Source organism: Agelaius tricolor, unplaced genomic scaffold (genome assembly GCF_023055355.1).
Source record: "Agelaius tricolor isolate 1412-34295 unplaced genomic scaffold, bAgeTri1.0.p SCAF_5, whole genome shotgun sequence".
Lineage (NCBI taxonomy): Eukaryota > Metazoa > Chordata > Aves > Passeriformes > Icteridae > Agelaius > Agelaius tricolor.
In genome coordinates this window covers 39957516-39971408 of record NW_027269265.1, presented here as the reverse complement: position 1 = coordinate 39971408, position 13893 = coordinate 39957516, and the positions used below count along the sequence as shown (strand labels likewise).

Here is a 13893-nt window from a genome sequence, read left to right as displayed (position 1 = left end):
TTTGTTCAGCACAAACAAAACTCGTACAGAATATTTTAATAAAATACAAAAGGTACTCCAACAATAAGGAGGCCTGATGATTGACAACAATGAAAAATATAATTGTCACACATCTTTGAACAATATAATGACAGTTAAATTAAAGGTCAGAACCAACTAATGAAAGTACCTTTCCTGATGACCCAAATCAGACAGAAATTCATCAATGCGTGTTTGCAGTTCACTTCCTTCTAGATTTTTTAACTTCTTCAGTTCACTCTGGAGGAAAAACCAAAGTTCCTTAGCCCCATTTTCAATCCTCCTTCTCAGTATTTCATGGTCCTTTCCAAGGCCGCCTACTTTAAAAAAAAATGCATAAAAGCATCAGTAATTGTAGCTGAATTATTTGTTAAGAACCCAATACATCTGTGATATGAAATAGCAAAACATCAAAACTTGTTTTAGAATTAAAAGAAAAATTATCTACCAACCATCTCCTGTCCGCTTCTTATAGTTTTCTATCTGTTCTTTGGCCTTTAGAAGTTGCTCCTCTAAAGCATGTACCTTTCCTGCAGCTGGTCCCTGATCAATGGGACCATCTGGTATCCTAGGATACAGAAAATAAAGAAATTGCGTGATTTATAAATATACTTATTTGATAAATTATTTGCATTAACAATTCAGCTCTCCACTCATTTTTTATTTCATACTGTTTTACTGACAAACCTTCATCAGATTTCCTTAAAACCAGAAGAAATTAAACATATTAACATAAAGATTTTAGAAGTCCAATCCCATAGGAGAAAAACAGTGCACAACACAGCTGCAAGGTCCTGATCCTAAATTGTGTTGTTTACAAGACTTCCACTCACCAACAAGAACAATCCAAGGCTCTGCTTGTGAAAATAATATCTGTGGCAGTTTAACTGTTAACCTGACTGGCACACAACAAATCCATTCTGCTCTTGAGCCTGGCCATATCTTCTAGGAGAACCAGGGCTCCAGCACTTGATCTCCAGTTAAGTCTTCCTACACATCCACACAGGATGATTTCCATGTATTGCCTGGACTCAGAAAAAGATCCAACTATCTTAAATGTACCACTACCATGATTTTTTTATGACAACTCTAGTATTCTGAAGTGTAGATCACCTAAAAACCCATCAGCAATTGCAACATTCATTTGTTAAATTTCTGATATGTGAGCACAGGAGAAGTATGGAAACACATATCCTGAAATCTACGAGCCATAAATCAGCCCTGAGGCGCTTACTAAAGTTTGTTCATCATCTCAACTTGAATCCACATATTAATAAAGCAAAATTATTAACATTTAAAAATAGGATGCTAACTTCTTCTTGCCTCAAATTTAATGCAGGGAAATTAAAAACCCTTTTCATTTCAAGAGAAATTACCCTTCTGGTTAAAAATCATTCCACATTTTATAATGTAAGAGCTGACCCCAGAAAGAAAAAGATACGCAATGAGAAGTCTTTAGAACTGCAAAGAATACAGAATTCTTGCAAAATATGAAGATGATTCTTCTTTCATAAAGGAATATGAGCATAAAAAGAAACAGATATTCTCTCCACACACAAACACACAGAGTTTCACAGCACCGTACACAGGAAGAGTCCTTGACAGACAAAAGATGCCTCTGGCATAGAGAAAACAGTGGTTTGAGGGGGCACCTTCCCTGTAAAAAAGAAATTCAAGCATTCTAAATATCCTACTGAGATGTTATTTCTTTAATGTCTCTCAGGTCTGGATAACTAAATTCCAATAAAATTTCAGGGACTGATGAAAAGTTCATTTTCCCTGGAACAGGTGAAGAGAATACCTAATGTGAGCATCAGAAAAGTGCATCACATGAAGCACAGCATTCAAGCATGTTTTTTCAGAAGGGAGTCGGAGAGATGGAGGAAGAAGCAGCTACATAGCCTGACAGAAATTCAGTAAAAAACTCTGCAGTCTTAAAGCTTCCCACTAAAGCTATCCTATCCCTATCCTACTAGGGATAATTAAATTACTGAAAAAAAAATTTGTGTTCTAAAACTACCATGGTAAACAAAAAGGAATTATCATTAACTGCTTGTACATCTGCTTTTTCATGCAATGATGGAACAAGCATGTCAGAACTGTGCAAAATATCCTAATCTTAAGCATGTGCACTCCCTAAATATAATCTGTTTCAACAATCAATTTGTAAATTTGTTTCTACAACAAATGCATGGTGTTATATCCTACTGAGATCGAGTATTGGATTGCCATGTACAAGACGATACAAACAAGCCTTTAAAAAGTATATTGAAAAACATTTACATTCTTACACTAATTTAAAACCACCAGATGGAAATGTGTTTGTGATCTGCCAGCTTGGTACCACAATTTGAGTTGTGAAAGAACAACTAACCACAAAATTATGAGACAAAAATGGAACAGTTTATCCCGTACAAGTCACATACCCTAAAGGTAGAGTCTGTGAGGAACAATAGGGTGAAAGGATAGAAAATCATTACCATAAGAAGTCTTGAGACAGTGCACACATCCTCTTAGCATAAGGAAAGTCTGTAAAGTAGCAATTAGAGAATCCTACAGAAGGATGGTTGTGGATGATATGAAAGAAGCACAGTAATGTTGAGCATTTGATATAATTAAGATCTTAAAAAGAAAAGTACCATTTTGCCATTTAACATTCATCCTGCTTTGGCACACTGCAGTAAATTTTTTTATTATACTTAGACTGTTAGATAAAAGAGGTGGGAGGGGGGGATATTCTCTAAGCTAGTTGCTTAGACTTCCAAAAATCACATCTTTTAAGGATTAAATGAAGATAGCTTATTCTTTTTTCAGTTGTGTCTCTACATCTGTTACCTCATCAGACTGGGAATTGCTGTCTTCCTCACTTTCATCCAGTCTCAAAATTAGGGAAAAGATTCTTCTCTGCAACCAGCACAGCTTGGCAGTTATTACCCTCTACAAGTACTTCAGCTGAGCTGGATATAACATTTGAGGGAAAAGTGTTTGAATTAAATTCCTTGTCTAGTCTCATGGCATCCATGCAGGTAACTTCTAGTGCAGAATATCCTAGTAATTATGCATACTCATGAATAAGAATGCCTGTTGAAAAACAGGAATTCTTAAGGGAAAAAGAATTCTTACTGAAGTCCTGACAACTATTTTACTCCTTAAAATATGAGAAGTGAGTTTAAAGTTCATCTAAACTAGGACGATTCTAAGCAGTAATTAAAAAAAACACATCAGTAAGCATCTAGTACAGAGTATCCTTCACTTATTACTATGGTAAAACTGTCATTAAGTTATGAATCCAAAATAAATATCATTATAAGCCACTTAAATGGTCAATCAAGCTAATAAACAAAGCTTATTTCAATTCTCTATAGTTATAAGGTGTGATGTTTGCATGCTACTTCCTACCATCTGATAGCAAATATAAATTATCTTTCCCATAATCAATTAATCAAATAAAGATATTACTGGATAATTTTAAACATCAAAAAGATTATGTTGTAGAGATAAACTGTTTCTGCTTTGTCCTTTGCTAACAATCCAGATTTTAAAAAAATAATTCTGTGTACATAATCCATATGACTGAGGCCACTTTCTCATCACCTTCAGGTGCAATGACAAAACAATGGATCTCTAGTCTGGATCTCTGAAGGCAAAAAGAACCCCTTAAAAATTAATCATAGTGACATTCAATTTAGCCAGAAGAACTGCCATACTGTGTAAAATAATTGTAAAAATAGTTTTTAAAAATCCATAAATTATAAAAACCATTCTAACCTTTTCCTATTTCCAAGATATCTAAAAGGTTACACTAATTTATCAGCAAAAGGAAAAATGTAAGATTTCACTAGTTCATACTCAAATACTTTCTCATTCTTTCATTTATATCCAAGTTCTTTGTAAGGAACTAGGATTGTAACTACCTAAAGCCACATTATGATTGCCTTTTCCCCTCTCGCTTTTTTCTCTTCCCAAGAAGAAAATCATGTTCAATAATTAATGACCACTAGCACACACAAACAAAAAGAGCACAGGCTGTCACTTCATCCTCCTTAGATAAAACCTCCTCAGTAAATAAGACTGAAAGAAAGAGTCAATGTTATCTGCAAATAAAGAGCAACATCCCTTATCAATTTAGATCAGCATAGACCTGATCAGCACTGATTTATATCCACTGCACGCCTTGCTTCCCTTAACTCAGAATTGCACAAAAAAAAAGTAAAAAGAGCAGAGGTGGCCACCATTTAGTTCAATTACCATCATTCTTCCCACACTGTGCAATATCCTCAGCTTCAAACTTGAGATATTTTAAATACATGTAGTAGGAAACTGTACTTTAGTATTTAAATTTTTATCAACCCAAAACCATTCTTCTATCCCAGCCCGTTTAATGTTTTCTACAGGTTTAAAGGACCTAAAAAATTGCCCAGAGTAATTGACAGAACTACTTTAATACAGTTGTTTAGGATTAATTGATCGTGAGTTTGGATTCTCTACCAGCCTCAGCACCAGCTACATTAAAGCAACTCTAGTGCTCTTTCAAAATTAAATCGGATCTCTTCTTTCTGAAGCTACACTAAGAAATGTAAGAATAATATGTAAATATGTAGGTGTTTGGTTTTATGTGTTTGATGACATTTTGACCCTTTTCCACCTCTGTTCTGCTTTATAACACACACTCCTAATTCAGAGTAAGAAACAGGCTATCATATTTATTAAAATAATTTCAGGTTCTACAGAAGCAATATTTAAAAGAGTCTAGGAAGCAAATATAGTCCAAATGTGATATATTCATAACATGAACACAGTATGAATCCATTTAACAAGATTTTCTATTCCCCTGAGGAGAACTCCAAAATTACTGGTTCCTAAACTGCCAGGTTTATCTTCCATCAAAATACCCTAAAATATAAAAATTTGACTACCACCCAGTAATACATAAAGAAGCACATGAATATTATGAAGCATTCATGTATTGCAAAAATAAAGCAAGCCTAGGACAAGGATGAAGGCATACGCAGCTTCACAGTTTCCATCCAAGAAAATGGGACATTACTAAAGTTGTAATTTTAAGCTCTCCTATTCCTAAAAACCTTGTATCATCCATATGCAACAGGGACAGTCTTTGGAAGTCATATCATAATCCTAATAGAAAGCAAAACTTTTAGGTAAAACTACTGGTTTTAGGAAACAACATTATGTAATACTTTGATTTGATTATTACTCCCTCTCAAGTTTCCTTTAAACAACTACAAAAATTGTAGTAAAGATTTCCAGTTTTGCAGTCACACCTACTACATCTGTAATAAGTGTCCTTGAAAGGGCTCTTCCAGGTCTACTGGATACAGAATAGTGAAAAAACAACCTATAAAAAACTCAGATTTATTACTATTTTACACCAATGAAATCTAGAACGCTTCTAAAATCAACTCAGATCTGCTCACACAATATTGTTTATAATCACATACAGACTATGGTAACTCTCCAAACTCACCATGCCACAATATGCATGCACATAATTTTTAAAACTCAGACACTACAAAATACCTTTAATTCCATTTATCTTCTGCAACATTAACATACATCTGTGCTTCTTTCTAGCCCACAAGCAAGGTTTTTACAAAGCATCATATTGGCAAAAGAAAAAGTACAGTAACTTCTCACCTAAGGCTTTTTGAATACAACATAAAAACTATGTGGTACCTGATGCAATTTCAAGTAATCAGAATTGCACCACAAAAGTGTACTCAGTTCCTAAAGGAATATTTTTTATTTCAGGCCATTTACAAAAAGATGTGACTTTCCAACTTGCATTTTTGCAAAGGTACATCTTAGAAAATAAGTATTAAAAAATATGGTCACCAAAATTCCTTGCAAAAATATGAACTCCTCTTAACCAATATGGGTAATAAATAAGAAGTATTTTTAAAATCATAAATTCATAAGAACGTATTTTTTGAAATCAAACATACAAACAGTTGCAGCGGATAGGAACCAGAATAACCCAAACAAGTACCTACTCCTGCCCTAAAACTCTAATTCTATTCCTTACACATCTTGTGTGAAAAGAAGCAATCAGGAGAAAATTGCAAAATCAGATATTATTTAAGTATCACAGAGGAGAAAAGGATTAAGCATGATTTTATAAAGCCTTTTCACAGATATGATCTTTGTCAAGTTTTGAATGGTTGGCTGTGCATGCACATAAGGTGTGTTTCATAGGGTAGACTTTTGGTTTTCTTTTTTGTTGTCATCTTTGGGGATGAGGGGCTGCCACATAAATCAGCAGCAAAGGAAGATTCAAATCTCAGGGTGGAAAGATCACTTCTTGTCATTGCATGGTTGGCATTCATAAAGAGATGCAAACAAGCACAGTCCAGCTCCTGTTTTCAACCATCTGAGAAGATTTTTTTCAGGTGATAAGGAAGTCTGAGGAGTCTCAGGAACCCATTATAATGGGAAAGTCCAGGCAATTGAAATGTACTGAAATGCATTTTACCATTTTAATTAACAATTAAAGATGAAATATCAATTTTCTCTAACTTCGAAATGGAAATTAAAAAACAACTTACACTTTTACTAAACTACTGATTCTTGTAACCACACCTGCCTTCTGCCCCTTCCTGCCTGCCCTAAATAGCTATTATTAATAGCACAACTGTTCATTAGGATAATTTTCTAACATTTACAAAACTTCTTTGCCCACTAAGGTAAATTCTGTTAACTTGGAACTTTTTGCCAGGCAAACATTTTATCTAATAGTGCCAAAATACTTTCACTAGTATAGTTAACTAGTATTGTAAATCAGATGTTTATCCATTGTTCCAATTTTACAGGTAGGCACTCTCATTTTGTATAAACTCCTCCACAAGTAACTTTAGGTTCTGATTTGGAATATTCCTAATTTCAGGAATGATCTTAGCCCTGTTGCATACTATAATATATTCTCTGTTTTAACCACACAAAATTTTTTATGTGCTGTTTTGTTCTCTAGATACAAAATCTTAGTGGAAAAGGGCAGCAAAATCAAGCAAAATCAAGTTTTTACCTCATGCCTGTTATGAGCTCTATTGATGTAGAGAGTGTAGTCTTACCACTCAGATTTAACTGACACTATAAGTAATTAAAGTTTTCAGTACAACACAAAATATTCTAGCAAATAAATTATATTAAATCATATTCAAATCATAGTTCCAGTCTTTCTGTCTTTGATCAATAAAGCCTAAAATAAATTACGTCTTTACTTTAAGATGTAAACTGGAGCAAAAGTAATCTTTTCTGTCTAATTGGATTTTTGAAGTTAAGAGGTGTTTTCTTCCTATAATGTATGCTCACAGCAGCAGTGATCTCTTCCAGGACACAGACACTCAATCCATGGACTGCTGGTTAATGCCTTGTTTTAAACAGACACAGTACTACAAAACCATAAATGGGACAGTTTTAAAGCTAACAGCTACTTTCAACACAGCTTATTCTGTCTGGCAAACAAAGAAATGAAATACTGAAATTCTGTACCACATAATATTATAATACTTTAATAACACAGGTTGACCAGGATATTTCTAAAACCTATTTGTGATGTTTCTACGTAAACAGTACCAAGGATTTGGCACAGCAAAAATAATGGAAAGGCCCTATATTGTAATGCATCATTTCCCTCAAAGTCCAGTACTTCAGCAAACTCACATTACTTCCAGAAAAAAACTATGCCTGAAGGTCTTCCCATCTCAAGCTGGCTCACTCCTGGAGAGCACTGACAACTGAACCTGGACATGAGTCGCTGTTCTACTGGTATTTAAAGTCATTTAGGCTTTCTCATGCCAGAATTTCAGATCCTCCTGTGGTTATGATATAGAAACACTCTGAGGAAATGTCTCAGAAATATTGCTAAAGAACATATTTCCAAAAAAGCTGAACGGAGTCCAGTCAACACAGCTTTGCATCTAATTCCAGCATCCTGACACCATTAATGGAATCATAGAGAAGGAATGTGGAAATACTGTAGCATGTTTAAAGTAGGTATAAACTGAGGCTTTTCTTTTTATAAAGAATGGGAAATTATCAACAGCATAAGCTATCACTTAAACCTTGCCCGCCAAAAATGTAATATTTATCTGAATATAGATATTTCACTAAAGGTTAGTAAAATATTGAAAGGTATTTAGAAAAATCATGACTGCCTAAAATATAGTTTAGCCTCTACTTAGCATGTCCTGCCTCTACTGCCTCCTTCTTGAGCAGCAAACAGTACCCTGCCACCAGTAAAATCATTTACTGTCTTCTAGCCACTGTGTAATTTGAATGGGTTATATTTCAATGACTCTTATATTTTCAATATTTTCAATATTTCAGGGTAATTGTAAAAAAGGAGATGATCCTACTTTTTTACAAGTGTTTCTACAAGTTTAGCAGCAATGCAAGGAAGAAAACTTAGATAAAAGGATTTGTATAATGCAGCAATCTATTGCAGATCATCTTCAGCAAGTCAGCATTTATCTTCAACAAGCTGTACAAATGTTTTCAGCAATTTTAAAATGAGCTCTTCCAATTACTGCATGCAGAAGTATAAAGAACTAGATGTTCTAATTTGTATGAATGTCATAATAATTGCACTTATTTGAAGTTGGCATTGAGGGCTGAATCACCTACAGAACTCTGTTATTGTGACAGTAACACTTCCACACCATTAAATGACTCTTAAGTAATGATAACATTAGACCAGAACTAAATGTACCTTATTTATTTAGAAGTTTTGCAATATATTTTATCTACTTAGAGCACAGATTAAAACATTAATATATACTTTTAAACGTGAAATACAATCTTGCAAAAATTCCCACAAACAACCCTTACAATTCAAATTCTGCTATTTTGTATTTCAAACATTTTCTGAGCAGTTTTATTTACTTTGAGATCCTACCTGAGAGATTCTGCCATGCGCCTTAAGTCTTCATTTTGCTGCTTTAACCGTTCCAGCTTAGCGAGGATCTTGGACAGCTCCCGGCTGGAGTGATCTGGGTGCTCGCTATCTCGTACCAGGTGCCCTCCAATATAGAACAGCAAAGTTCCCCAAGCAAAGAGGATGAGCATAATCCAACGCCAGGAACCAGTCCATGGCCGCATTTTCAGAAGTTCAATTCACTCCAGAGCTGCTTCCACTCACAAAATAGCAAACATTTTCTTAGCTTGTACAAAGGTGGACAATTCCAGCTCCTCTGCTTCAACACATTGTACCAGAGAAAAACTATTTTCAGTGTTTGTCTTACTGCAACACCTTAAAGAAGATTCTTATAAGGCTGTACATAGAAAGCATTAATATTGCATCATTCTTCATTTATATTCTGCAGGAAAAAATGAAAATAAATCTGAAATTATAATTCTGATATGTAAAAATACGGTGGACTGCAATTGAGCTAAATGTATTTTCATTAACATTCATGAATGACAATTGACAATGCTAGTACTTTCTGTCACAGAGACAAAGAAAAAAGCTTTTAACTTTCCAGAGAACATTATGCTGAATTCACGAATGAAAGACTGTGCAATTAATCCTGGCTTTGAAACAGCCAGAAGAAATGCTGCTTTTTATAACAGAAATATTTACCATTTCACGTGTCATTTCAGACATTAAAATTGCTTAGAAGTCACTCTGGTAAACTTAAAATTTTCCTTTACTATCAACAAATAGATTTTATTTAATTACAAATACATCTTCATTTTTTTCACTTTTATTAACTGTCTTCTCTATTTTTATCATGACTGCCACTCTAACAAATGAGTTAGAGCCATTTTAACAGTATATTTTGTTATTTGCAAGTATTTAAAAATCAGGCATGACTTTAGAAACACTTCTCTGCTGTTTCAAAACTATCAAACATATTTTGACAAGTTGTTATTATTAAAACTATAAAAAAAGCAAAAAATGCTTCAAAGGTAATACCTTCTCTCACGAAAAAAAACCCCATGCCATTTAAAAGAATGAAAAATCACCTCAACTCATTTTCTACTTGGCAAAATATTCTACTAGGGAACAAATTTCTTCATCTATCTAGATCGAATTTTAACTGACAGCATGTCCAGAGTCTTCTTTAAGTACTTCTCCCCTTTCCTCCTCTTTCTCAGCAATGTAACATTCCTACCTTTTTTAAGGGCACATATATGCCATTCTGACTCAATTTTCAAAGTAACCCATTTTTTGAATTCTCAAATCTCTAAATCCACAGTATTTCCTCTGAGATACCATCCACATCTACCTTCTCCCAAGTTATTCTTTTCTGTTTGATCCTTCTTTCACCTTAACTTCTTTTTAATTTCATTTAGTTATTTTATTCTGTTCTCACTTATTTAAAGTCTAGAGCAAAATCTTCCTAAATTGCAATAACTTCCAAACTCATCCAGTTATGGAAATATGCCTGGAGCACACATTTCCAGATACAGTAACTCTAACCTTGAAAATGCTCAGTGTTTTCAACAGCACTGAAAACGCTGAAAAATTTCTCAAGTTATCTTGAGAAGAGGGGTAGTTTGTATATGTTTAAAAGAGGCAAAAAAACCATCCAGTAATGACTGGTAAGATGGGACAGAATTGTTTACAGAGCACTTTGCAAGCAAAATATTGACTTTTTTTCCAGTCTGGTTTTTATAAAATATAAGTTTAAGCAGACTCACAAATCAGATATCTTCTTTACCAGAGGCAGCATTGGTCTGTCTCAAACAACAGTGTTAGCAGATCAGACAATCAAAAATCCACAAAATTCATATAACAAGTCATCAGGAACAGACGGTATTCTTCCAACAGTTCTAAAGAAGTTAAAGAATGCAATAGTTTAATTATTAACAGAGGTGTGCAACCTCTTACTCATAATGACTTTGTAGCAAAGGAATGGAAAATTTAAAAACTAAACTGAATTATTTCCAAGGTCTACAGCATGGAGCCCTGTAATTACAGACCAGGAAAATAATATATTTGTGTCAGCCAAACTGGCAGAAATAATAAGATGAAATAAATCTGCAGACATAAGGATGAAAGTAATCGAAGTATAAAAGTACTAACATTACTTTTAGAAAGACAAATTGTGCCCCATAAATTTATTAAAGTTCCTTTGAAGATGTAAATAAACACACAGGCAAGACAGAACTACTTCTAATTGTTACATAATTTATTTGGTCAATGTGAATTTTCAAATGGCATTCAACAAGACTCCCAAATTGTTCCAAAAAACCTAAGCTGAATGGAAGAAGAAAGATCCTCATGTGAGTGCCCACCCTATTAGAAGAGAAGAAATGTACAGTAAGACCAGACAATCAGTTTAAGTGGAAAGATCAATCAGGAACCTCTCTGCACCCACAGCAGACTCCATACAGCTAGACATATTCATAAATGTTTGGAAAACAAGGTGAAACATGAGGTGAAAAAATCTGATAGCAATGATCTGGAGGTCATCAAGATGTTTAATGAGGAAAAAAAAAATGGGGAAAAAATCAGTTCATCAGTGATCAGTGTGCAGAGTTGTGTATAAATGACCTTTGAGGACGGTTATGAATGGGCTTTAGCTGTGATTGGTAATTCTATGAAATATCAGTTCAGCATTGGGCTAATTGCAACAAAGTCCTCACAAATTTTATCAGATTTCTCTCAATCTCTGAAGATTTCACTGTTCTTTTCATAAGTTAGGTCACAGTAGAGTTAAATATAAAGTACAGATGCTAAACTAGCTGAATGAATAGGAAATACATTCTGAAAAAAACATTAAAAAGCCTATATCTCAAATGTGGTGTATCTAATTATACATGAGTTCCAACAGCACCTAACTATCAACTTTGTACTGTAACATGGCTTTCACACAAATTCTTTTATTTCACACTGTTCTGGAAATGCAAAATGTCAACGTATTTGACATTCCAGGGAGGAGATATCCAGTATCCCTGGATGTGCCCTCTCTAGAAGAGTTCAAAGCCAGGCTGGATGGAACTTTGAGCAACCTGACCTAGTGGCATCCCTGCTCATGGCAGGGCAGTTGGAACTAGATGATCTTTAAGGTTCCTTCCAACCAAACCATTCTGTCATTCTGTGATTCATTATTTCAAAGTTCACACAAGATCTGTATATAAATCAAAACAAAGGAGGAATCATCACATTTTTAAAACTGTTCATTTTTTATAGCTTGTCTCAGGTTTCTGAGACATGCAGACGTATGCCACAGCTATCTGCCTGACAGAAAGTCAAGAGGTAATGTCAATATTTATACTTGTTTAATTTTCTACAGCTGTTTATGAGGTTTCATACTGTAAATTAAGTTCAAGACTGCCAAGACTAAAAGTACGAGCCTTGAGTTAGAAAAAAACCCCACAGCAGCAGCCCACAAATGCAGAAATTCAAACCTGTCATGGATCATAACATGGTTATCAACACCATCTGACACTGAACATCTAAATAAGAGTCCATCACACCTAAAAGGTGGGGCAGAGCAGTAGCAAAAAATGTATTTTATTAAGGAGGAGACAGAAAAATACCTAAACAGCAATTATCAGTGTTATAAATTTATGTTAGAATTATATAGTGAAGGTCCGTTATCTAAGCATATTATGTTCATTTTATTTTACCAGAAAAAGCCATGAATTTTAATTTAGTAGTTAGTTATCCCCTGAGATTTAGCATGATTTCTTGTTTTACATTTGATTAGAGTTACCCATAAACTTACATTTTCCAGGGCATAAATACATTACATAGTATATTGGTAATTAGTTAATTTTTTCCTTCTATTTTAGATTAGTTCTTGTTTCCTTTCTAGGGTATCCTGAGAACAGTCAACTACATTCTTACAATGTTACTCTCTAAAATAATGTAAAAAAAAAATATCTCTTTCAAAAGGCTTACCCTGGATATATGGAATGAAAAAGAATGTGTTCCTCTATTTTTCCCAGCAGCTCTAGAGCAATCTTTCAAGCTAATTTTCTTAACAAATTTCATCACTACACACAGTTAAGAGGGTTTTTCAACCTGATCCCTCAGGTAAATCATGTCCCATTTATAAGAGCCCAGCTAGCAACCACGGAAATCCCAGTCACAGGTGCTAGGCAAGGCAAAGCTCAGGACGAGCAGCAGCTTCCATCAGTACAGTAAATCAAAGCAGCTTTAACGCCAGTATCAGTGTGGGACTGCAGATGCCGCAGTGAACTTGGTAACCTTCAGTCATTCCTCAATGCATGCTTGTAAAGACACAACTTTTAGCTGCCATGAAATAAAGCAATTTGGTATGACATTAACAGTGCAAAGTCTTCCATATACAAATTTAAAAGGTCTCCTGGTTCCCTGAGAGAGAAGATGAAAAGACTACAGATATCTATAAAATTTTCTCAACATAATGAGAAATAAACAGCACAGTGATGTTGATTAAAATTAATGCTTTTTGGTTTTAAATGTAGAAGTTCTCTATCACTCCTTATAAATTGATTTGTTACTTCAGCTACTAAAGACATCAATCCAATATCAGGAAAAAGTTTTGTAGAATAAAAATGAAATAACATTAAAAGCAAATGCTGAGTTGAAAGCATCACGTACAGTAAGCTATTTTTCAGGTTTAATTTAATCTTGTAGGTTTATTATAAAAAGTCACTACAAAATTTGCAGCATTAGCTATGAAATAAAATAGGTCTGGTAAGTAGTGGCTACCATAAATCATTGGGAATACATAATGTTCAATGCATCAATTGAATGTAAAATAACATTGTGAGAAAGGAATTCAAGTCAAAATTTATTTATTGTAAGTGCATAGCACAGAAAATGTGGTTAGTGTCACAAACTTATTTAGACTCCATGAAGAAGAGACAGAATATTTACCTAAAATAAGGGTCTGCTTCAAGCCTTAATTGGGAAATCAAATT

The 13893-nt window shown here is 34.2% G+C and overlaps 1 protein-coding gene across 4 annotated transcripts in view; it reads right to left on the bottom strand.

Moving 5' to 3' along the window:
* Positions 1 to 13893, bottom strand: part of FUT8 (fucosyltransferase 8) — a 100708-nt gene that overhangs the window by 39816 nt on the left and 46999 nt on the right. For 3 of the 4 annotated variants that reach the window (XM_071427553.1, XM_071427552.1, XM_071427554.1), the window contains 4 exons: positions 10678 to 10809; positions 8930 to 9350; positions 471 to 586; positions 170 to 338 (listed from right to left, as the gene is read on the bottom strand). In XM_071427553.1, the coding sequence (XP_071283654.1) occupies positions 170 to 338; positions 471 to 586; positions 8930 to 9132 (488 nt within the window). In that variant the 5' untranslated portion in view covers positions 9133 to 9350; positions 10678 to 10809. The remainder of the gene's footprint in view (positions 1 to 169; positions 339 to 470; positions 587 to 8929; positions 9351 to 10677; positions 10810 to 13893) is intronic. The other variant, XM_071427555.1, reaches the window with a different exon arrangement.